The 22,413-nt window shown below is 40.4% G+C and overlaps 1 protein-coding gene across 5 annotated transcripts in view; it reads right to left on the bottom strand.

Moving 5' to 3' along the window:
• The window catches only part of adgrb3 (adhesion G protein-coupled receptor B3), a 117,271-nt gene that overhangs the window by 7,302 nt on the left and 87,556 nt on the right, over positions 1 to 22,413 (bottom strand). For 4 of the 5 annotated variants that reach the window (XM_004555977.5, XM_004555978.4, XM_004555981.4 and 1 more), the window contains 7 exons: positions 13,761 to 13,887; positions 12,667 to 12,770; positions 12,425 to 12,527; positions 3,783 to 3,933; positions 2,173 to 2,242; positions 1,699 to 1,765; positions 300 to 403 (listed from right to left, as the gene is read on the bottom strand). In XM_004555977.5, the coding sequence (XP_004556034.1) occupies positions 300 to 403; positions 1,699 to 1,765; positions 2,173 to 2,242; positions 3,783 to 3,933; positions 12,425 to 12,527; positions 12,667 to 12,770; positions 13,761 to 13,887 (726 nt within the window). The remainder of the gene's footprint in view (positions 1 to 299; positions 404 to 1,698; positions 1,766 to 2,172; positions 2,243 to 3,782; positions 3,934 to 12,424; positions 12,528 to 12,666; positions 12,771 to 13,760; positions 13,888 to 22,413) is intronic. The other variant, XM_004555979.4, reaches the window with a different exon arrangement.

Genomic DNA, 22,413 nt, shown 5'->3' with positions numbered 1-22,413 from the left:
CAACGCTGAGAGCCACTAACTCCACTTTAAAATCTCCCACCGTCATATTATCTACAACAGAAGCAGCCAATGTGTGGGCGTGTGTGTGTGGTTTTTTCATCTTGGACTGATTCTGCCAAAGAAATACGAAACCATGTCGCTCCCGAGAGAGATCTGACCTCTTTATGTTTATGCCTGTAATTTCCTTTCAATGGCAGAAAAAAGGAGGTCTAAATCTCCATATGTACAACAACTCAAAGCACACTGTATGTATATTTTTGCATGATTTTAAGAGAAGAAAAGAAAAAGCAGGTACTAACAAGGATGTGCTGTCATACCCTGCTCGGTGCTTCAGCTTCTTGTCCAGTATACCATCTCTGGACACTAGTTTGTTAAACACCAAAATGCCAATCACCATGTTGACCTGTCACGAGAAAGGAGAACAGGAATATTTGTTTTCAATAAATCATCCACAACGAGAGGATTTTAAGAGCAATGTTTTTAATTTCCCAGCATGACATTCTCCTTAAGTAGCCAATGGTTAGTGTCATTTTCCATCTGCATTAACTTTGACCTGTAGCTTCTATTATTTGCTCTTCTCTGTGACATTTCAGCCAATGGAAGAGACATGCCCCGCACACTCAGCCCCGGCACAACAGCCTTAAGAAAGGATCTGCCTGACAAGAAGCACTCGTCTCCTCAAAGGCACCTTCTCCTATTATTAGCAGAGAAGTGAGGGAGCTTTACACTCGCTGGCTGGACCATTGTTTAAAACAGTGCACTGTAGTCTATTTAAAATCCCCCATAACTGTGAGAAGAACTCATTAAGTATTTATGCAAATACATTCGGGGAAGTTTTTATCCAACAAGCTCTGTTACTGTGAGACATCTGACTATTGATATAGTGATAACAGCAGCACGGTGTGGCGTGCATTCTCACTGCAGATGGTTGTTTCTGCTTTTTTTTTTGTTTTGTTTTTTTGCAGAGATTAGCTTGTGTTCCTCTGAGATTCGCTGCAAATAATAACCACGGAGCAGCGAGACTTCCGAGTCTTTGCGCTCAAACAAGAGGTTTAGTCACTTAAAAAATACATATATCTGAAATCGCTTCATTTCAAATCCCAGCAGAGAACAGGAATTTGACAGTGAACAATATTATTACACATTCCGAGTCGTCCGTCCCTCTGACACAGACTTAGTGATTTGCATAATCACATTCTTTGTGTAATTTTCTCTGTACAGCTATGTAAATACAAAATGATTAAAATACCCCAGTATATTAGATTTTGGACAAATCTAATGCATAAATACTTAATAACCTCACAGCTTCATGGAGGGCCATTATGGTAAATGAAAGGGGGTTACCCGAGCACATTGCCTGATGGGACGCTCATTACTTTGACTTTGAAACCACAGTTGGTTCCTCAAGTCAAACATTTTCAAAGCATCATTTTTTGTGTCGGGTTTCAGCACAGCACAGTTGTACCATATTCACACCATACCACCGCTAGAATCGCGTGGCTCGTGTGAGTGCTGGTCTTTGAGTGCAACCAGAACAATTCACAAGCACTGCAAAGTCATGTTTATTGAAGAATTTGTTGCTGCTAGTGCTGGCAGTTTTTCCTTTAATGTACATTTCCTTTACATTACATTATACAGAAAAGCAAAAAAACCCAACCCCAACAAAACAAAAAACAGACAGTGGTGGCTGAGACATACCAGAACAACAGCAGCTGCAGGTCCAACAAAGGCGTACAGGAGCCCGCCCTCCAAAGACAGCCAACAGCTGCAGGAAATGCAGAGGAAAAAACACAGTTAACTCCCACTAAGGCATTAACATCCAAGTTAATGGTGCACACCAGCATACAGTTGTGTTTTCCACAATTGTCAGGGGAGAAGTGCCATATGTTGTAACTCCATATCCAAAGTTTCACGGGGTAATAAGATTCTAAAGAGATTTTAAGCAGTGTTTATGCATTTGGTATCCAGCAGGGATACAACTCACATAGAATTGGGGTCTTGCTGTGCTATTTTGAAATTTGATTGGCTTCTTGGGACTTTGTTTATGATACTATTTAGGATAACTAAGCCACTGCAGACGCGTGCAATCATTACCCTTAGATTTTACAGACGAACCTACGATGTGCCCACTGAATACTAAACACAGTTAGAAAGAGAGGAAAAAAAACTTACTATAAGGGTGTCCCATAGCCCTTTGTTTTGGTAAATCCCATCGAAACCGCAACAACTAAAGCTGGTAATCCTTCAAAGGAGAAAACAATCAATAGTTATTTGAGCAGTTCTAGTAGCTTGTTAGAGCTGAGAGCATAAACCCACTTCAAGGGAGAAGAAGTCAACTGTGCCTTCCAGTCATTAAGGAAAGTGCAACCCAATTGATTTCATTAGAAGCCACAGTATGAGACTATACAGACATCTGAGAGTATATGATCAAGTATGGGCAATTCAATTTATTTCTTTAAGTGGCAGAAAAGAACAGACTGTACGCGGCTTCGACAAAAGGGCAGCAGTGCATCATGTCCAGAAATTTCATCACTGTACTGTACAACACGTCTCCACCTTCCACACCTTTTACAAGAAGGGATTTGGCTGTACGTCTCCTCATTATAGATTGGTGTAATTGATTCGGTTCTTGCTACTATGTACTTGGAATATTAACACTATCCCTCTCCAAGCAGCGCAAGCAGGTGCTATTGATGTAATCAGTTTCCTGGAGGCACGAGCCGAAGACCCCGTTGCCATCCAGTGCTTCTCTGCAGTGCCGGAGAGGTATAGAGTGCTGGGTGTTCGCAAGCATGTCGTAAATCACAGCGCAGGCAACAATCTGGTGGAGACACTGCGCTTCAAACAGGTGAATTAAGAGACCACAGGCACTCTGTGCTGCTTGTCTCTTTTAGATCAGTGTTTTGTTTGAATAAGGTCGTAATCTCTAGAGGATTAAAGAATTATGTTCTTGTTGTGGCATGAGTAAACGAATAGAGTAATCTGTACTGCAATGCAACATCACTGTGGGACGACACAATCTCATTTATTTGTCAAAATGTATATTAGTACTTTTTTAGAAATCTGTGTGATTGCAGAACAGGCTTTGTACATTTTTTTTGCAAGCCATGGCACTGCAATGACTAAGAGAGCCTTGTTTGTTGCTAGGTAACAAGAAGAATGAGTGTGGGCTCTTTCATAATCAAATTGATTTTTTTTTTTTTTTAGGAGAGATTTTTGTAAGAAAAGGCTGTTTGGACAGGGATTGATACTGGCAGTTATCAAATGAAGGGAAATCTTGTAGGTTTTGATGCCGCGTGTATTTATTGATATTTGTATGGTGCTTATGATTAAAATCGGTAAAGAAAGATGATACATATGCTGTACTAGTTGCATTCAGTGCATTTTGCCTCTGCAAACATTTCCTTCTTCTAAACTGTACATCAGAGGGTTTCAGATGAAATGTATTCTGCTGCAGTGTGAATGCCTGGCTCAGACCCTCTTTATCAGACATAAGGTCATTGTAACCTGCAATTGAAGAGCCGCTCCAGTCTGTCCTTCCCCCCCACACTGCTCATGACTGGTCCATTTACCCAGCCCTTAGAGAGCTTGACTGGAAAAAGCATCACAACAAAAGCGCCTGACAGGATGAGGATCTAGCAGCCCCACGGAGAGGATGAATAGGAAAAGACGGTGCAGTTACTTGGAAAGACACCGCGGCCAGAGATATTGTGAGAAAATGGCAGCTGCTGGGATGATGGGAGATAATGGAGAGGTTTAGAGAAACATGCTGCTTTACTTACCCCAACCCAGACACAGAAAGCGCTTACGGATGAGCCTGGTCCGAACCTTTCCTGTCACTGCCATGTAGGACTGCCAGGCCTCTGTTAGGACCCAGCAGAACGACGCCAGGAAGAAGAAGTGCAGGAAGGCTGTTGTCATGATGCAGACGCTCTATTGGATGGAGAACAAAACATGTCAGACAGAGGCAGAGCTTCATATTTAAAAGAAATGCAGTTTACTAACAGCTAATAAATATAGATTCCTTTGAAGCAACAGGCTTCCTACGGAGATGCATCAATTCTATTGATAATCCCTCATTTCCTTGAATCATTCCGGCCATATGAACAACACAGACCATCCATTAGTATCCTGTGCAGCTCAGGGAAAGTCTGCCTTGCACCAACAGAGTCAGCGATAGTAGTTTAGATCAAAGCCAGTCTAGCCAACACAAAAAAACACAGCGTAGCATTCCTCCACACTAAACCTCATTAGTATGCAGACGATCCAACCTGGAGCCATGTGAACCAAGGTCAACTGTTTTACACAGACAGAAGGGGCAACAAACCCACAACACTGCTTAAACGTTAGAGAACGCATGTGTCGGAGGCAGCACATTGGATTGATGCCACTTTTCATCTTCATTAGTTTGTCCATCTTTGTCCCACGCTCCAAATGGGATCGTTTAGAAGAGGATTAGAAATGAAGAAGTATCCTTGAGAATCTTGTCATTACATGCTGACATTTGTGAGCGAGAAGAGATTAAGCTTTTTTTCTTTTTGCTCAGATTGTTTGCACTGTGAAGATTTGGTAAACTGAGTAATACTGTACAAAGACGCAAAAGATTGAAGTGCATCATCTCGTCCGGGGGAGTATACACCATGCTGTGAGATCTCCCATACACTTTTTCATCCCCACTGTGAAAGGCGCACTAAATCCATCTATCCCCTGTAGTGCTCACGGGGTTTATGCGAGACAATAATCCTGCATTACCTTATTCCCGGGAAGTGGGAAATTCTGTTAAACGACACCCACGAGGGATATTAATTACATAAATGTGCATTCAAGTGGAAAATTCATGTAGGATGCATTCAGGTGCAGTATGTATTTGTCATTTTCTTAGATACTTAAATGCTTTTGGATATTTTTTTAATTCAGCAGTCACTGTGGATTAAGGAAGTTAAAGGAATTTCATTACTGGTTGCAAAGAAGAGCTGCTGGTAAAATAATGCTTTGCTAATGTAGCAAAATAATCCAAAGCACCGAAGTAGAATATTAGTCAGTTTTGGCAGGTTCCAACTGTTAAATAATCAGCAGTGTGTTCATTTACACATTTCATTAAGTGCAAAAATGTCAGCCTAAATGTACCTGCAAGTGTGACAATCATTTCTGGAAACTTTTGCTTTTTCCACAGAGTCTAACTGGAAACAAAGCAATCCAACTGCAACTTTAAAAGCTTTAAAATCCGTAAACACGTATAGTATTTATGTTACTATAAATGGTGAAGGAAAACTATTTTGTTTTTGTGAGGTTTAGGTGGATTCAATACACTTGTGGCTAATGCTGCAGACGGTAGTATCGAAGCAACAGGGAAAAAAAAGAAAGAAGAAAGAAACCCACAACAATCATAACACATCACACTCCCATGACGCATTGCCACCTGCTCGTGTGGTAATTACAGGTGCCGTTTTAGAAATCACAAACATGCTGCGCTATAAATCTTTGATAAACTGAGATTAAGAAAAGGCATGTATGTGGGAGTCTGCCCACTTTTGACAAATTCTGACCTTTCAATATGGATTTTTTAAAATTTAGTAACCTATATCCACATGTTAGCATGCACTGTGATTGTTACTGGCAGTGATCATTACTGGATGGAGTACGTGACCAAAAAAACCTCCAGCAATTTCACATCCTGATTTTGTGAAGGAGACAAAAGGGAAATGGGAAACCATACAGTAGCTAGACAGCTTGTAGACTTGCACCCAAAGCTAATTCTAGCGTTGCTGTTGCTCATGTGCTGTCCAAGGTGCTGAAAATAGAGCCTGCCTTGTTTCCTGGAAACGGGTCATATGCAACCACTATGCTTCATGGTTCACTTGGATGCCTGTGCCGTCCAGCCTCATTAGTCCTCCAAAATGAAAGCTGTGCATTTGAAGAGAGAGGAAGCCACACTATGAGGATATTACGATGGCATCGGTTGAAGGAAGGCAGCTATACAGAAACGAGGCTGAAACCCAGAGTTCACGTTGCCCTTTAAAAAGGCAAATGCTCTGAGATGCTGAGTACACTGTGTCGGTATCCATGGAAACAGAGGAACCGAGGAAGGGACCAACATTAAAACATCGCAGAGCTAATAGACGCTGAGGTAAGGGTAGGTGGTGATGGGGTATGCTTCAAGCCTGTTCAGCAGTGACAGTTTAAGATGAGGACAGGACATTTGAAGAATTAATGTGTCCTGCCTAAACTCTGACTAAAAGGTCTCTGACACTTCTACCTTCAAAGCCACAAAGTAAAAAAGAGCAGTGACATATTATTCATACATAACTTTCTATTATGTTATTACTTGTTCACACTACTGTTGCTGATGAAATTGTTTTCAGGGTCCAATTAATATTCAATATTTGGTTATTTCCATTATTTATAGGTTCATTAACTGGTTTTATGAGAATACTCAAAGTCATACACTGTCAGGTTAAAACTCTAAATTTTAATGAAACCTGAAGAAATAGATTACTCACTGTGTTTTCGCAGCAGAGACCTACAACATTATTTAAAATGCTGTAGAACAATCTGAACTGGACTATATAACATTGCTTTTATCTTCCCAACTGTACTGAATCACTGTAGGAGGAGGAGGCTGGTGGTTATTTTGACTGAAGCACCCTCCTTCTGAATCAAGCAGCAAGCGCCCCAGTGTGTTACACAGTGGGTGCTTGGGTGGAGGACGTTAAAAAACTCCAAACAACAAAAGTGGTAGTGGCAAAGAGTTGTTGAACCGCAGAGGAACGCTGAAAAAAATGTATTGACTTTGCCACTACAGCCAGAAAATGGCTACTTCTACTTCCTGGTCTGTGGATGTGCCTCACATGAACCTGAAGTGAACTCATCCCGATAACAATTCTACTTCTGCCTACTTTATCTCAATATATAACACTCCCAAGGCTCTAAACAGTACATCCAGTTATTCTCTCCAACATAATCAGAGGATTCCTGCCAAGTATGTAGGAATGAGCAGCATGTTGATTTAGTCACTTTCTACTCTGTGTGACATCAATTTAGTTAAAGTGAAACCTTGAACTGGATTGAAGAGGATGAACCAAATCCCACTTCCGTGCACCTCATCCTAAGGAGATGAAGCCTGTAGTGTGCTGAAACTATGTGCTATTGTGTGTTGCAGTTATTGTATGTCGAATATTTGGTGCATGGACCCTTGATTATGTTTAATAAACGATGACTAAGTGCATATATTATGCATGTTCTAATGGTAGTAAATGGCAAAAAAGCTTCATTCTTCCAATTCCATTATTTTTAACTACTCTGTCAAAATAATGCTGCACATCTCAGGGCTCTATCTGTTTATCCTGTCTACTTCAAACTTGACGTGCACTGCTGAGGATCCGAGTAAGTGCAGTGTTGAATTTAAGGTCATTTGGATGAGGAATAATGTGAGTTTGAATGGTTGTCTGCCTCTATGAGTTGGTCCTGTGATGGTGACTTATCTGAAATGTACTCTGCCTCTCGCCCTATGATGGCTGAGTTAGGCTTCTGCCCCCTGTGACCCTGATAAGGATAAATGGAAGAGAATGGATGGATGAGGGGTGGTCTCATTTCATGGTTTCCTTCATGTTGCTGCACAGAAAGAGTAAAAGTACAGTGATAATGTGTGCCTGTCACCATTCTTGACCTCACTGTCACGCTCCTGTTAGCGTCAGTGTTGGCGTCAGTTCACGCAACACAAAGAAAGATTCTAAACAAAGTGCTGCTTTCTCAGCGATGCTGTTTATGATGAGGTGCTGACAACGTGAAATCAGCCCCCGAGAAACCACAACAGTATCCTCAGAGTGCCTTTAGATCAGCGGCAAAGACTACCGACTGTCATCGGCTTTGAATCTCCTGGTTACTGTTGCTATGCAGCACTGATGATGTCACACTGACTTTTATGATCTGTATTCAGGATCATGTAATGTTGCCTGGTAACAGCGGCGACTTAGGCTTTGTATTAACAGGGGACAGTCATTGTGGTAATTTCCAGTCCTGAACCCTAAACATATGTTTCCGTCTCAGGTGAAGGAGCACAAGCCTACAAGTGATTTTCACAGGAATCCGGTCACATGAAGCTACAGACTGACACCTGACACTTGTCGCTGCGTGACGGGCCACAAATCAGAGATTGTGGCTTGTGAGGCCTTGTGAGGCCTTCATCATCAAATGCTGAAGATGAATCATCAACATTCAATGCTTTCATGCATGCAGACTCACATAAGTGCATTGGTAACATTAACTAATGCTTGATAAACACCTTAAAGGAAGCATCAAGGTAGATGACCATCTTTAACTGTATTCCTTTTAAGTGGTGTCAACATTTCTCAAAGGGCTGTACACACATTAAGAGACAAGCAATAATATGGCAAAAAGCAAATGTGGATTGCAATAAAACTCAGCAAATTGAAGACATGAAAGGAAATAATTGCTATTGATGTAAAGTGACCATGAACCAAGTTACAGTAACTTCAACTCTGAGGTAAGTAACAATCAATGGGTGCGAAGAATAAGTTGACTGGCACACTGCAAGGTGAGCAATATACAAAAGCAGGGTGACATAAGGACTGTGAGCCTTAAATGGCTACTAATGACCAGTGGGTGATGAGTGAATCACTTCATGGAGGGTTGACTTTAACCCTAAATCACAGAGCACTAATTCAGTGTGGAGCCCAACTAAGTTGCTGCTGTTGCTAAGCAGCATCAATAAAGGACTATAACCACCATTAAAAAAACAAAAAATCTCTGTCTGGCTCTTCATCATTACAACCATCTTTACAATCCACCTGAAACTTTCAGAGGACATGCAATGGCCATTTCATATCAAAATCTGTCACCTATCCGATATCTATATGTAAGGAAAACCTCCCTAACTCTGCTGAAATGCCTCTGACTTGCCTGTGACAGTGGGAACAGGCAGTAGGAGTTTAGAAAAAAATCCCCTCTCAAAGCAAACATCAAATAAGCCAGGCAAGCATCTGCAATGCTGTCGCAGATCAAAGTGTATAAACACTGTAATGTCACAAAGGGAGTGACTGCCAGCAATTCACTTGTGATAACTTGTAACATCAGGAGGTTTAAAATGAAGATAAAGCTATAAACTGGTTCTCATTTCAGAAGACTTATGACACCTTGACCCCATCTGCCTTATGTATTTCATAGTAAGAGCATTTTAGTGGAACGGCCTCTCTAGCTCCAAGACTCTCTAATTGCATCTTCCCAGGCAAAGCCAACAGCTCCTGCTTGTCTTTGTTTGTCTTTCTATAAACCAGGATCAACAGAAACAGAGGACAAAGGAAAAGCATACACAGGCAAAGGTGATTCACTGTCTTCCTGCTCCCAGAGGACACCTCCATAGCAAAAAGATGATTTCTATTAGATGATGAGCAACTCGGAATCCACAAACAGTGGAGCCAATTATGTGCACTTCTTACAGGAGATGGAGGAAAAACAAGTGAGGCTGTGTCAGGCAGCATGGCAATTAAACCCACACAGGGACTGTTTTCTCCTCTTGGTGGCCTATCACTCAAACACCGGCTTCTACAGAGTGTCTGATCAAACAGATGAGCATTTTCTCAAATATTGTTACAACAGAGTGTTCAATACAGAGCAAAGGGACACTAGTAATAATTGCATTGTTTGGGAAGTTTTATCTACAGCGCAGCTGCACTTGAATAAATACATTTTACTACTCTTGACGACAGTACTCAGCTAGCTGAGTTTTGAGGTCCCCAATTAAATCTAGTTTTGGTTCTCGAGGCCATGGTAAATAAGCACATTTGTGCTTTTTGTGTGCTTGCTTTAGAAGTAAAGATAATTTAACCTTGGATTTTTTTCCTGATTCTCTTGCTCATGAAGACCAGACAAAAACAATGACGGCAATAACTTAATTAGTTTTTTGTTTATGCACAGAAGCCACAACAGCAGTTTGATAATAGTGTGCTTGGCTCAAAATTCTAAATCTGCTAATGTAAGAATGAGGCAAAATCTGCAAGTAATGAATCTTTGGGTGGTTTTTCTAGTCACTTACTGAAAGCAGAATCTATAGTTTAGCTCAGCAGCCACTTGCTTCTGCTTTATACAAAAACACCTGTTTACTAATGGAGAAAACAGATCATAAAAACTGAACCAGACAAAACAATAAGTTTAAAGCTGCTGAAAATTTCAGTGAAACTAAGAGGAATTTCAAAGCCAGGTTACAATTCTGTGGGTTCAATTACACCAACAACCTTGATCCAGATTTGTGTAGCTTCAAAGTTCAGTATTAATAACAGTGTTGGTCCGTTCCAAACAAATCTGTCAGCGCTGCTTATTTTGATCCCCGTGAGTCTGACAAGGTAGCTTGTTGAGTCAGTCTAACAGATGCTGAAATTACATCTTCAGTATGTCAGTGGATTTTCGGGGGGGAAAAACACCTAATCTCTTTACAGATTTCATAGACAGACATCCTATTAGAGGCGAGCCGAGTGAGTATTCCATGTTAAGTGGTGGTCCTTACAATCAAGACAGGAGATGGCTGAAGCCCTGATTAAATCTGACAGGGCTTCAAATCAGCTCAGCTTTAAAAAATGCCCTGAAGCTTTGTGGATTCAGCATCTTGGCTACTACAGTGTGCCAGAGATGCGAGGGCCAGCAGGGACACAGATGAACTTGTTATGTGCGGATGCTGTTTTTGTTATTTTACGAGACTGTTTGTAATGAACCAGCTCGGGTTCGCGTCACGATGCTAACAACTAGCACATTTTTGTCCATAATTTATCTTGTTGATTCTTATTAGATTAGTTTCCTTATTCATTTGTTGTCCATGTTTCCATTTTCGATGAACTCGGGAAAATTAACAAGCAGTATTTTGATTTATGAGTAGTAAGAACCACTAGTTGGCCCATCTGGTCCTAAAGTACTAGAAGGTAAGAGTGGCAAGTCAGTACTCGTGTTATACAGCACCAGCAATACTTCTAATGACAAAAGACCCCCTAACTCTTTTGACACATTTCTTTCATTTTTACAAGCATTTTAAAGGGATTTTTGTCTGTGATTTAGATTCTAAAATCTTTGACTGCTGCGATATGAGAATATCCAGATGTGCCTTATTAATGAGCTGAAAAAACAAAACAAACAAACAAACAAACAAAAACAAAATGGAAGCGAATACGAGAAACACTGAGGAATAATGAGATGAGGGACAAAAAGCCATGTGTGTCTCGCAAAAGGTAAAGATATACCGAGAAAGTGGTTACACAATAAAATGCCTGTAATCAGACAATGTGTCACACTGTAGTGCTGCCAAATGACCGAGAAGGGCATCTGTGTGGGCAGCTTGTAAATCCTAACTACTTTTTTGCCAAACAATCTTTTACATTAGCTACTTGTTCGCTGGCCAGTGACAAAGCAGGAGGAAGGAAACGACGCATTTTACTGGAAGCGCTTCTCCAGCAGCAGCTGGGTTTTCGAATCCTGCCGTGACTTGATCAGAAATTCAGCTCTTGTTGATATCTGAAGAAAAAAAAATGATTTGCTATCTCTCCGCGATGCTTTTGAGTCACTGCAGCAATGCCAAATCCACATTCAGTCTTAGCAGGACAGAATGCTAATTTCCTGCGTTTGACCCATGCACCATGTGTGCTGGTGTGCAAAATGTCTGCCTTTCTGCTCTTACACTACTTGCTGCCAACCTATCTTGACTTTTTAAGGAACTCTATAATATATAGAAGGTCCCGACAGTCTTTTATGTTAATTCTTTTATTGCTTTGCACTTTTAACTGTGTCTGAATATCACTGTAGTTTCAGTGCCAACAGATTGGGGGTTGTCTCAAGTTTCACCAGAGTAATATGTATGGTCCTAAGCCAAGGCAGAGTAGGTCTGCATCTTAAGGAGGCATTAGACACACATTATTTTCCATTTGGAATGAATATAAAAGGCTTCTGTGAGACCTAAAAGAAAACGAGTAATTTACTTGAACACAGCAAAATGCTAACTACTAGATTCTTTAAAAAAGATATTCTTTAAAGAAATCTGGAGTTCAAAAGGTGCTATTTTGAAGATAAGAGTTGGCAGATGAAGAATGGGACTGATTATTGATTCAAATCTCTGCCTTAAAGATGAGCAAATTTGACTAACACTTCTCCAGCTGACTGGGAACAGGTGAATATGATGGAGCATTTGTAGCATATCTTTTCATCCTCAATACCTCATTACATTCTACATGATAATATGCACAGCTCTGCATAATTCTGCATGGTAAACTATTACCTGTTGAGCTCAAAGAAATGCCAGAATGAAAATTAAGAAGGCTGAGCTGTGTTAAAGCTGGTGTAGGTGAGCGTGGTGTCATTTGGATCTTTCTAACCCATGCACCTCCACACTTTGGAATCTGTGCCCAATAAATCCTTAAATTGCACTTACCACATTGTGGGTCTGTGTTTGCCCAACAAGGATCAATATGTTTGAGCAGACTATAGATAAGCAGAAGTTGAGCAGGATGATGGATCGCTCAGAGCGGATATATCTAAAAAAAACAAGGGAAGAGAATTAACCAGACTTTAAGTTTTACCAGAACTTTCACCAGATTATGAAACATCACATAACAACTGAGAATTATTATTATTGTTTGGTTGAAATGTATGCACTTAAAGCGTTGCAGTTACCGCCATAGCACTGCGTAGATCACTGCCAATGTGATCAAGGCGAGGCAAGACAAGCCACAGCCAACTATCAATGTCACAGATGGGACCCCTGAGTACTCCATGGTCTGTAGGGATGACAGAGCAAGACGAACCAGTCAGTGGGAGGCTGGATGTGGTTCATGCAGGACAGTAAATCTTTATTATTGGCCAGAGAGGGAAGCAATCAAAACAACCACCACCAACAATATGAATAATCCACAGTGCGACTTAATTTACATTGAGGTTTTAGTTGCATGTGTGGGCTTGAAGCTTGTTTAGATACTTGCATAAAACTTTCCAGGAGATCATGTTGCAGGAGAATAAACAGTGGAAGTAATTATAACCAATGTTTTTGTTTTATGCTGTGTTTTCTCAGTCACACTTGGAAGTCAAGGAGGCTGGCCAATCGCGGGCCAGCCACTGAGGCTTCCTTCACATACACTAATGCGGTTTCCCATATTATAAACCATATTCAGTAAATCAAAGCTAGACAAAATAAGCACTTTGCTGCAAGAAAAATGATGCTGTATGATTTAGGCCTGACAGAGAGGAAGGCCACAGTGTAAGTACTGCATGTTCTCAGATTTAATTACTTTATCTTTTCAGGAAATTACAGGCTCCTGCTTCCTTTACCCCAGTCTAATTGCAACACACAATTGTGCTCAAAACACAATTTAAAGATCTCACCTGCAAGAATTTGTCAGCTTTTTTTGTGGACAGGTCAGTAAAGAAAACAGCACCCAAAAAAGGTGAACTTTATCTTTATCTCTTCCCTAACATGATTGATGAGGAGACACTTAAAGACAAGCACCAGCACGCACACACCCTCCCCCTCTGCATGCCCATACACAATCTATCTATCTAAGTCTATGCCCAAACTAGAAAATACTCCCCCCCACAATCTCCCCTTTACCACTGTATTACTATTTAACAGGATTAGCACACACGAAGATTCAATTTTCATTCTCACCAGCACACACACAGACACACACACATACACACACGAACAGGGAGCCTTTCTCCTTTACATGAGCTCATGAAACCCACATCGAATAGCAAATCAATAGCCTACTTACTATTTCTCTTGGTTGCTGAGCCAAAATGGCGAAGGTAGATACACGATCACATAAGCATTTTGTATGGGATGCATCTGTAAGCACCGTTTTACATCCTTTTGTGGACCAGGCTCCCCAAGAATCGTTCCTGCAAGGAGGAGGCAGAGGCAATTAGAGGTTTAATTCCAGCGGTGACACGACTTCACAGGACTTCTCGACATTGCTTCGGCGTTTTTATTTAATTATTACTAATATGACTCGAGAGCTGGAGAGATTGTTTCATAGAGAGAAAGAAGAAGAAAAAAAGCGAACAGACTAATCGACACGGCTCTGGTGTGGCTACGAGCAGCATTTCAGCTGGAGCAGATAGAGAGGCAGAGACGGAGGAGGGGGAGGACGCACGGAGCTGTCCAAGCAGACCGGTGCTGATTGATTCGCTATACGCAGATAAATACCAACGAGTCGAGTGATACAGAAAACAGCGTTATTTCCTCTTCACGCACAAGTTAAAAGCCTTTATATTTACCTGTTTGCCTCTCTGCGTGCTTTATATTCTTCTAGAGATCTTTTCCAAACGACTATAATCCTCTTCCCCCCCCCCCGGTTATCCTGTCCTTTTTTACCCCCCCCACTTTCGGCTGATTTTTCCCCCCCTCAGCTGTTTTAATTAGCAGCTTTTGAATGCTTCCTTAGGGGGATTTTCACCCTGGAAACGGTGGACAGCATCAGATTGATACTCTGTTCCTCTCTGCTGGTGTGAGGGGGGGAGGCAGATGCAGTGAAAAAATAAACGCACGCCGTCGCAAGGTTTGCTTATTCGGCTTCGAGTCTAGTGATATGACGGGAATAAAGGATGCTTTTGGGTCATTCCTGAAAGTCATTTTACACGAAAGTTGTCGCTCCCCGGCGTGAAGCGCTCCCCTAAAAAAACACCGCAGAACTAATACCACCCCGCGGAGGCAGCGCAAATGGTTGCAGCCAGTCCCCACTTCACACCACTAGTAGGTGAAATGAAAGGAGCGTCTCTCTTCCATTTGTCATTCACCCCCGACTCATTTTGTGCCTTCAGAAATACCATCCTTGCTGATTAAATATCACCGAGGCTTTATTCTGAACACAGCCTTTGCCGCAACACCCAACCTGACTTTTAGCTTCGTGCCGTCACTAGCAAACACCTGTTGTCCTGCAAGGCGCTCTGCTCACCCTACTACTAATTTTATAAAGCCAAGAAGAAGAAAAAAAGGGAAAAAGATGCATACTAGTGATTCAAGACAATATAAGACGTACTGGCTTTTGATTTGTTTAAGCGGGCAGTGGCTGCTGTGCGAGCTAATCCTGCTTTGTCATTTGATCAATGTGGCAGAAATATTTATTATTCCTGGAAGAGACCATGGAGCCATTTGCAAATTTCCAGCCAGGGCCAACCGACACTGTGGGTTGTTTGTGTGTGCACAGCAATGAAACGATAAACGGATATCCTCCCCCTTTTGCTTCTCTTCTTAACTGGGCTGTGACCATTCTGTGTACACAACTGATATGTGCTTTTCAGCAGACTGCATGCTAAAACAAAAAGCATAAACCAATTAAGACAAAAACCAAAAGAAAAAGAAAGAAAGGATAAAAGAGAAAAAAGCGAATGACCCACTCATTAAGCTAGCATCAGCAGTTCTTAAAAAAGTTTAGTTATAAATTTGAATCACAGTTTATAAATAAATTAAACTATATGTATTTATACATACAGCAGAACCTCTACGAATTGGTCATATCAGAAACATTAATTTCTTCAAAACTGGTGCAAAATGAACGTTTGAAGCAAATAAACAACATGTCTACAAGTCACCAAAGAAGCACCTGTGGGTGAAATATGGAGCAAGTTTAGCCCTGGAATAGGAGTCATATGATAGCTGAGAAGGATTTTATGATACCGCACTGCTGATGATTGCAGAAGTAGTTCAATGTTGAAATTGCATGTTGGACTTTCCATCATTTTTTTGTCTGTACAGGTGTGTGGCTCTCCAGATGTTCCAGTTTCAACATTAAGATTAATGTTGGTTTAAGCAAGTGCAAATCTATTTACAGCTATATGAACCCAGTGAGAAACTGTACGCAATATCACCACGACTTTCTTTTTGCTTATTTGTCACACTTAAATGTTTAAGATCATCAAACAAATTTTAACATTAGACAAAGGACACTTAAGCAAGAACAAAATGCAGTTTTCAATGCTAATTTTATTTATTAAGGGGGAAAAAATGCTATTCAAACCAAACTGGCCCTGTGCGAAAATATAATTACCTCCTAAATCTAATATCTAGTTGTGCCACCCTTGGCAGCAACAACCGCAATCAAGCATTTGATATTCAGATCATTATCATGCTCTATAATCCAAGTGTACTTGAGTTTCAGGGAACAAACTTGTGGCTGGGCATTCTCCTTCAGGATTTCTAGTAGAGAGCAGAATTCATCGATCCATCAATTACAACAAGTCATTCATGTCCTGACACAACAAAGCAGCCTCAGACCATCACATTACCATCACATACCACATTACCACCATCACCATACTTGACTGTTGTCTTTTCAATCCACAGATTATTTCTCCAGAAGTTTTGGGGATCGTCAGCAGTGGCTTTCTCCTTGGAGCTCTCCTGTGGATGCCACCTTTGCCCAGTCTCTTTTTTATTGTTGAATCATAAATGCTGACCTTAATTGAGGCAAGTGAGGCCTGCAGTTCTTTAGATGCTTTTCTGCGTTGTTTTGGACCTCGTGTATGAGTCATTGATGCACTCTTGGAGTGATTTTGATAGTCCGAACACTCCTTGGAAGCCTCAACACTGTTCCTAGTTCTCTCTTTTTGTGGAAAATGACTCTCACCATCGTTTGATGAAGTCCCAATGCCTTAGGAACCCTTCCAAGGTTGATGTGACTTGTTTTCTTATTTGTTCTTAAGTTCCTTTAGCTCATGGCATGATGTGTTGCTTTTTGAGATCTTTTAACCTACTTCACTTTGTCAGAGAGGTTCTAAAGTGACTTCTTGATTCAGAAGGTCTGGGTGTGGCTGCTTAAATTCAACTCAGCTTTCCAAAAATTGTGGTAAATTCCATTAAATTAATGATTTAACAAAGGGAGTGGGGTTGGGGAGATGTGGCAATTGTTTTTTTTAACAGTGCCAGGTAGGTTCAAATAGCTTTTTTCCCCTTAATACATGAAATCATGATTTAAAAACATTGTATTTACTCAGGTTATCTTTATCTAATATTACAAGATAAACATGTAAGTGTGACAAATATGCAAAACTAAGAAATCAGGAAAGGAAAACACTTCTTCACAACACTGTAGTCAGTACATCTTTGCACAGCTGCAGAGTAAAGGTTAGAAAAGAATCTTTTAACGTGAAAAAACTGCTGTGCACATATTTTATAACAATAGTGCACACTTTTCAGCACTTTGGGTAATTCCTGTAGGAGAGTGATGAGGTACCATAAGGTAACAAGTAGGGTGCTATTACATACTCAAACTGATTGTCACGATCTAATACAACCTACTTTCCAATGCAGGCTTTCTTTTGACGTGACAGATTGACACAATGTGTGATGCTTTGTAACTTTGGGATGAATCCATCTCTCCCCTGGTGAAAACTCAATCCTTGGCATGATCTGTTTCTAACTTTTGACTTGTTAGATGTTTGCTTATCCTCTGTGCCGGGGGGAAGCTGACAGGAGAACAATCCCTGCCTGGGGATTTATGTATGCCACGTTTGATGTGTTGCCTGACCTTATTGGGGCTCGGTGGCCCAAGAATATAAAACATCCCCAAGAGAAAGTGACATTTTTGACCACAGTAAGACTGATGACATGACATTCATCACACACCAACTGCTGACCACTTTATATCCACGCAGTGATCTATTGACAACTTTACATCAAAACTTACAGGACTTAAAATTTCTGACAGAACTTGATGGGGCTCCGGTTTTTACGCAGTTCGGTGTCAAGCCGCAAGATAAGTGACAGCAAGAGTTACAAAGAAAGCTCACAAAGTTTTAAGCACATTCAGTATTTAAACCTTTGAGTCTTGCTAAACCACAACTTAACACTTAGACCCCCGGAGAGCAGTCATTTTGGTTTTCTACCTTAGACCCCTGCGGAGTCATCATTTTGCGTTTCTACCTTTAACTTTGAAAGACTGAGCCCCTCTACACATCCTGTTACTAAATGTACACCTTACCCACATGTTTAGACATTATACTTACAGCATAAGTCAAACAGTAAATCTGTATCATTATTTTTAAGCCAACATGGTGGCGCTGCTGTATACGCTACATGACCATAGCTGCAGTTGTTTAACCTCACTTGTCACACTGCACATAAGCAAGGCTAACCGTATGTTTCTATAGGGATGCAAAAACCTTTAAATTCCTTGCATGCCCACATTAGATTAGGCAGACACCGAGATGGGAGCTTAAAGTGTGCCTTAGGCTATGCACTTAAGGCAATTTTATAAAGTCTTGAAAGACTGACACACAATGGCAGGCAGAGGAGGGAGGGGGCAATGCTGGGAAATGATTCCATCCATCTTGGATCTCTTGATGATGGGCAATTTATATCAGCCTGTGGGCCACATTGTGTGTGTTAACTGAGTGAAGAGAAAAGAAAAATGAGCGCATATTCTTGTGTATCAGGGAAATCGGATTAATCCCTAACATTCCCTGAGTGGGACAAGACCCTTCAAAACGAGGCAGACAAACAAGATAACGTGACATCTGTATTTATTAGTGAGGGTGTGACTAGCCCTACAGGTGCATACAAATGAAATGTATCGTGTATCTGTTTAATAAAATACACCAAGGGACAAGCATCACTACAGTTCATTAGGGTCACTGTAGTAACAGAGAGATTTTTTTTTCATTAGCAAACATTTTTATTTGTCAGTCTGGTTCTTCTGGGAGTCACAACCTGTCCAGGGTCTACCCCACCTTTTGTCATTTGCCTGCTAGGATAGGCTCCAGACATCCCTGTGGTCCTAAACTGGATACGTGGTTAAAAAAGTGCATGGATTGATGGAAAGCACTCAGTACAAAACAGCATGCATGAGTGACAGACAGAAAACTGATTAAGTCAGAGACAGCATGAAGGTGGAGGGGTGGTGGTGCAAAGTGGTTTGAAGATGCAGCAACTCTGTGCAGCCAATGAGACCTCCCTATGAGATTTGACAATTGGATGCCTAAAAGGGTATCATTTGAACTGAGATGAGCTGTTATCAGGTGATCTACCAGCATATCCGGCTGAGCTTGGCTTAATGGCCTGCCTGTTATCCTCAGTTTAGTTGACCTTTAGTGCATCCACTACTGTCTGCACTGTACTGCAGTGCATCTACTGTCCAATGTTTGGTATTAAATACCAATATTTAAACTTTATGTGACTGGTAAATTTAAATTGTGTTGCGAACTGTAAGTTCAGACAGCCATAATTGAAAGTACACAAGTTTTCTTTGGTCATCTATACGAATATAAAAATACATCTATTATCTAAGTTAAATAATAATGGAGTCAGATAGAATTCCTGCATGCATAAAGTATCAGATAATTATCGCCTGCAAGGGGCTGGTGCATTAGTATTGCATGCCATACTTCACTGTGTGTACATGTGCATTACCCCAACCTCTGGCCCATGCACAAATGCAAAAATACCTTTTACTGTGAATTAATTCATAGTTAAGAGTCGTTATCAGTCCACTATCAGCCCTTGTTTGACTAAAGCTTACAATTAGAATTATTAAACATCACTCATACTGTCACTTCTCGCCTGGTGCCATCCTTTTGATTTCAGCCACCAGACATAAAGGCGCTTTCACCATTATTGTCTCTACATCTGCACTGTCAACAGTTTCCACTCAAAAGCAGCCCTCGGAAATTGACATAAATCTTTCCACATGGGTCCCTGAGACTAAATCTGATGAAGTGCGAGTCTATGGAGCGAATGTGTCTCTTTGTGGTCCTATGCTGTGAAAAAGCTTGACAGCTGCTGATCACAGATATGAAAATGTCAAATAAGATTGACGTCAAACAGGGGAAACCATTGGAGAGTTCTTCAAAACAACAACAACAAAGACAAAATACCCCCCAAAAAACCCCCAAACCTAAAATCAAATACCGCATTAGCTGAAAGATAAAGTGAGACGTGATTTTGAGTTTTACATGGCATTATGCTGCAGGCAGAGTTGACCGTGGACATGACTGAAGTGAACAGATACAGCATTATTCACATGAAACCAGGCACAACTAAAATGAAAGCAATGCTTATCAAATTTATTAGTAAATGTAAATTCTCTCTTAGCAGTAATGTTACTGTTTGACTTGTCACAGATTTAATGTTATATTCAAAAACTAGGTTAGGCGTGGTTGCATGAACTCCGTCCCAGCTTCCACCCAGCTCATGGAGTAAACGACTACCACTGAACCACACAGACAAACTTGTGGATGGCGGCATCTTCTTTGTTGCTGTAGTAGATACATTTTGATTCAACACTTAAACACACCGCCATGAAGCTGCTGGGTTTTTTTTTAAATGTCCAAATGGAAAGCAAATGTTGCTGTTGCAGAGGTTTCTCTTGATTCATAGGATTTGGAGCAGTTGGAGAGTGTAGGGTGCAGCCTTTTTGGCTCAAATTCAGCTTCTCCAGATGTTTGTAGAACTCGAAGCAGTGACAGCTGCTTTCACACGTTAACATCTAAATGATTAAAAAGGTTTAATTTCTCAGGAAGTGGAGTGCTCCCGGTAAATTCTTGCTAAGAATTGTGCAGCACTTAGAAATGCCAGATAAAACTAACGAGGTGCATAATTTTCAGTAAAAGCTAAAGACGTGACTTGAAAGCGCTTTCCGTTGTAATCGGCGGTTTTGTTTTGTTTTTACACATAATTGTTTAAAACACGTTTTACTGCTCGAGTCCTTGCTATACTTTATTTTTGTTTTATTCGAAACTTGTGTCAAACACGTGTCTTTGCATGCTAGGAAAAAAGACTATCCATCAATATATTTGACTAGAAAGTCATTATTTAATATTTAAATAACAATAATTTCGTACTTCATTGTCTTGCTTAGAGTAAACACATTAAACAAGAAAATAACCTTGAGGGTGAAATAAAAGGCAGTGAAATTCTCTGTTTTAAAGATGTCTTAATGAAGGGCCAAGATGCTGACTTGTGAATCCTTATTTAAGGATCTGCAAATGTTCTCAGCCGTTTGATGTTTAGCTTCCACGAGACTCTGTTTGATAATCCGAGAAAGGGTCCTGAAGCATCTGCGATTAAAATGTCAAAAAGACACTCATATGGCTTTCCATGCACTGCTTCCCAAGCATCAGAGGATTTTTAAAAGCAGTTAATTGCAAGGCAACGTCAAAAGGCCAGAACTAGCTTGGAACGTCATTCTGCATTTTTATTTTTTCTACAAGTTTGGGGGCAGTAAGGAAGAAAACCGCCTAGTTTTACAACTAGTTTGTTTTTATATCGTAGCATTAGAAAAAGACAAGTCAGAACTGTAAAATAACCTTATGGTAGACTCACAGTGTCATATCACTTCTAAGATATTCTAAGATGGATTAATATATATATAGTTAAAATGTTATTTATGAAAGCTAGGGATAAGGTGAAGTGAGTTGTCAGGCAGATTAATTCTCCCTAAATATTTATTTTTGACCACAACAGGGATGTTAACTGATCTGAAGTCACTGGGTTGCACTTTTTATTGTTCCCTTGGCACAGTGGTGGGATATTGGTAATTTCGAGGTTATTTGAAAGAAAAAAAGAAAAAAAAATATTGACATTTGAAAAAGTAATAAAAGTGTATGCATCTGATATGTTTACACTCAGTGCTGTGGACCTGGAGACCGGAAGAGTAAATTTAAAAAAGATATTGGATATTTTAGAACTCAGTGTGTGGTGTTTGTTTATATTTCTCTGTCGTTTTCAAAGCTAGCCAACTGCAGCAGATTCACCTATAGGCCTCCATAATAATGATGTGAATTGAGCCCTCACTGTTTTCAAGCAGTTTAATATTATGGTCACTACTTTAATATTACATTGGAAGTTAGTTATAGTCAATTTCAACATTTCATTATTTGTAAGTCTTATATAAATAAAGCCTATTCTGAAAGATTTGTTCACATTTGTTTAAAAATACTTTGATCGTGTAGTTTATGTTAAAGTCCAGCTCAGTGTTCACATAACCTGCACGTGGACCATAGCTCTCCACTTGCAAATGTTTTCTCTCTGCTAATTGTCAACATGAGCACTCTCATTTTGTTTGAACCAACATGGCTGACAGATGGCACATCATCCCCTCAATGAGTCCTAAGAGTGGATCCTATTGGATAATAGAAAGAGCCAAATGTTTGAAAAATGATTATCATACCATGGAGTCATTCAGTGGTGCTATGATTAAAATTACCTAATGTAGTATGGGGGGGAAAAAATCAGATAGTTAACACTAGGTTTGTGAAAGTCAGACAGAGAGAATGTAGCTGAGTTGTCCCAGTTGTATCATTGCTGTTCAAAAATAGACCAGCTGCCCTCAAATACTGTGATAGAGGACAGACCGCGCACAATTCAGATGCTATTTCACAGTGAAAGTAACAAGCTTTTATATGCCTTTGCCAGAGATCTGTTCATCCACT

The sequence above is a fragment of the Maylandia zebra genome, linkage group LG13 (assembly GCF_041146795.1).
Source record: "Maylandia zebra isolate NMK-2024a linkage group LG13, Mzebra_GT3a, whole genome shotgun sequence".
Classification (NCBI taxonomy): Eukaryota; Metazoa; Chordata; class Actinopteri; order Cichliformes; family Cichlidae; genus Maylandia; species Maylandia zebra.
The sequence above is the reverse complement of the archived record's forward strand: the minus strand, read 5'-3'. Positions and strand labels throughout refer to the sequence as shown.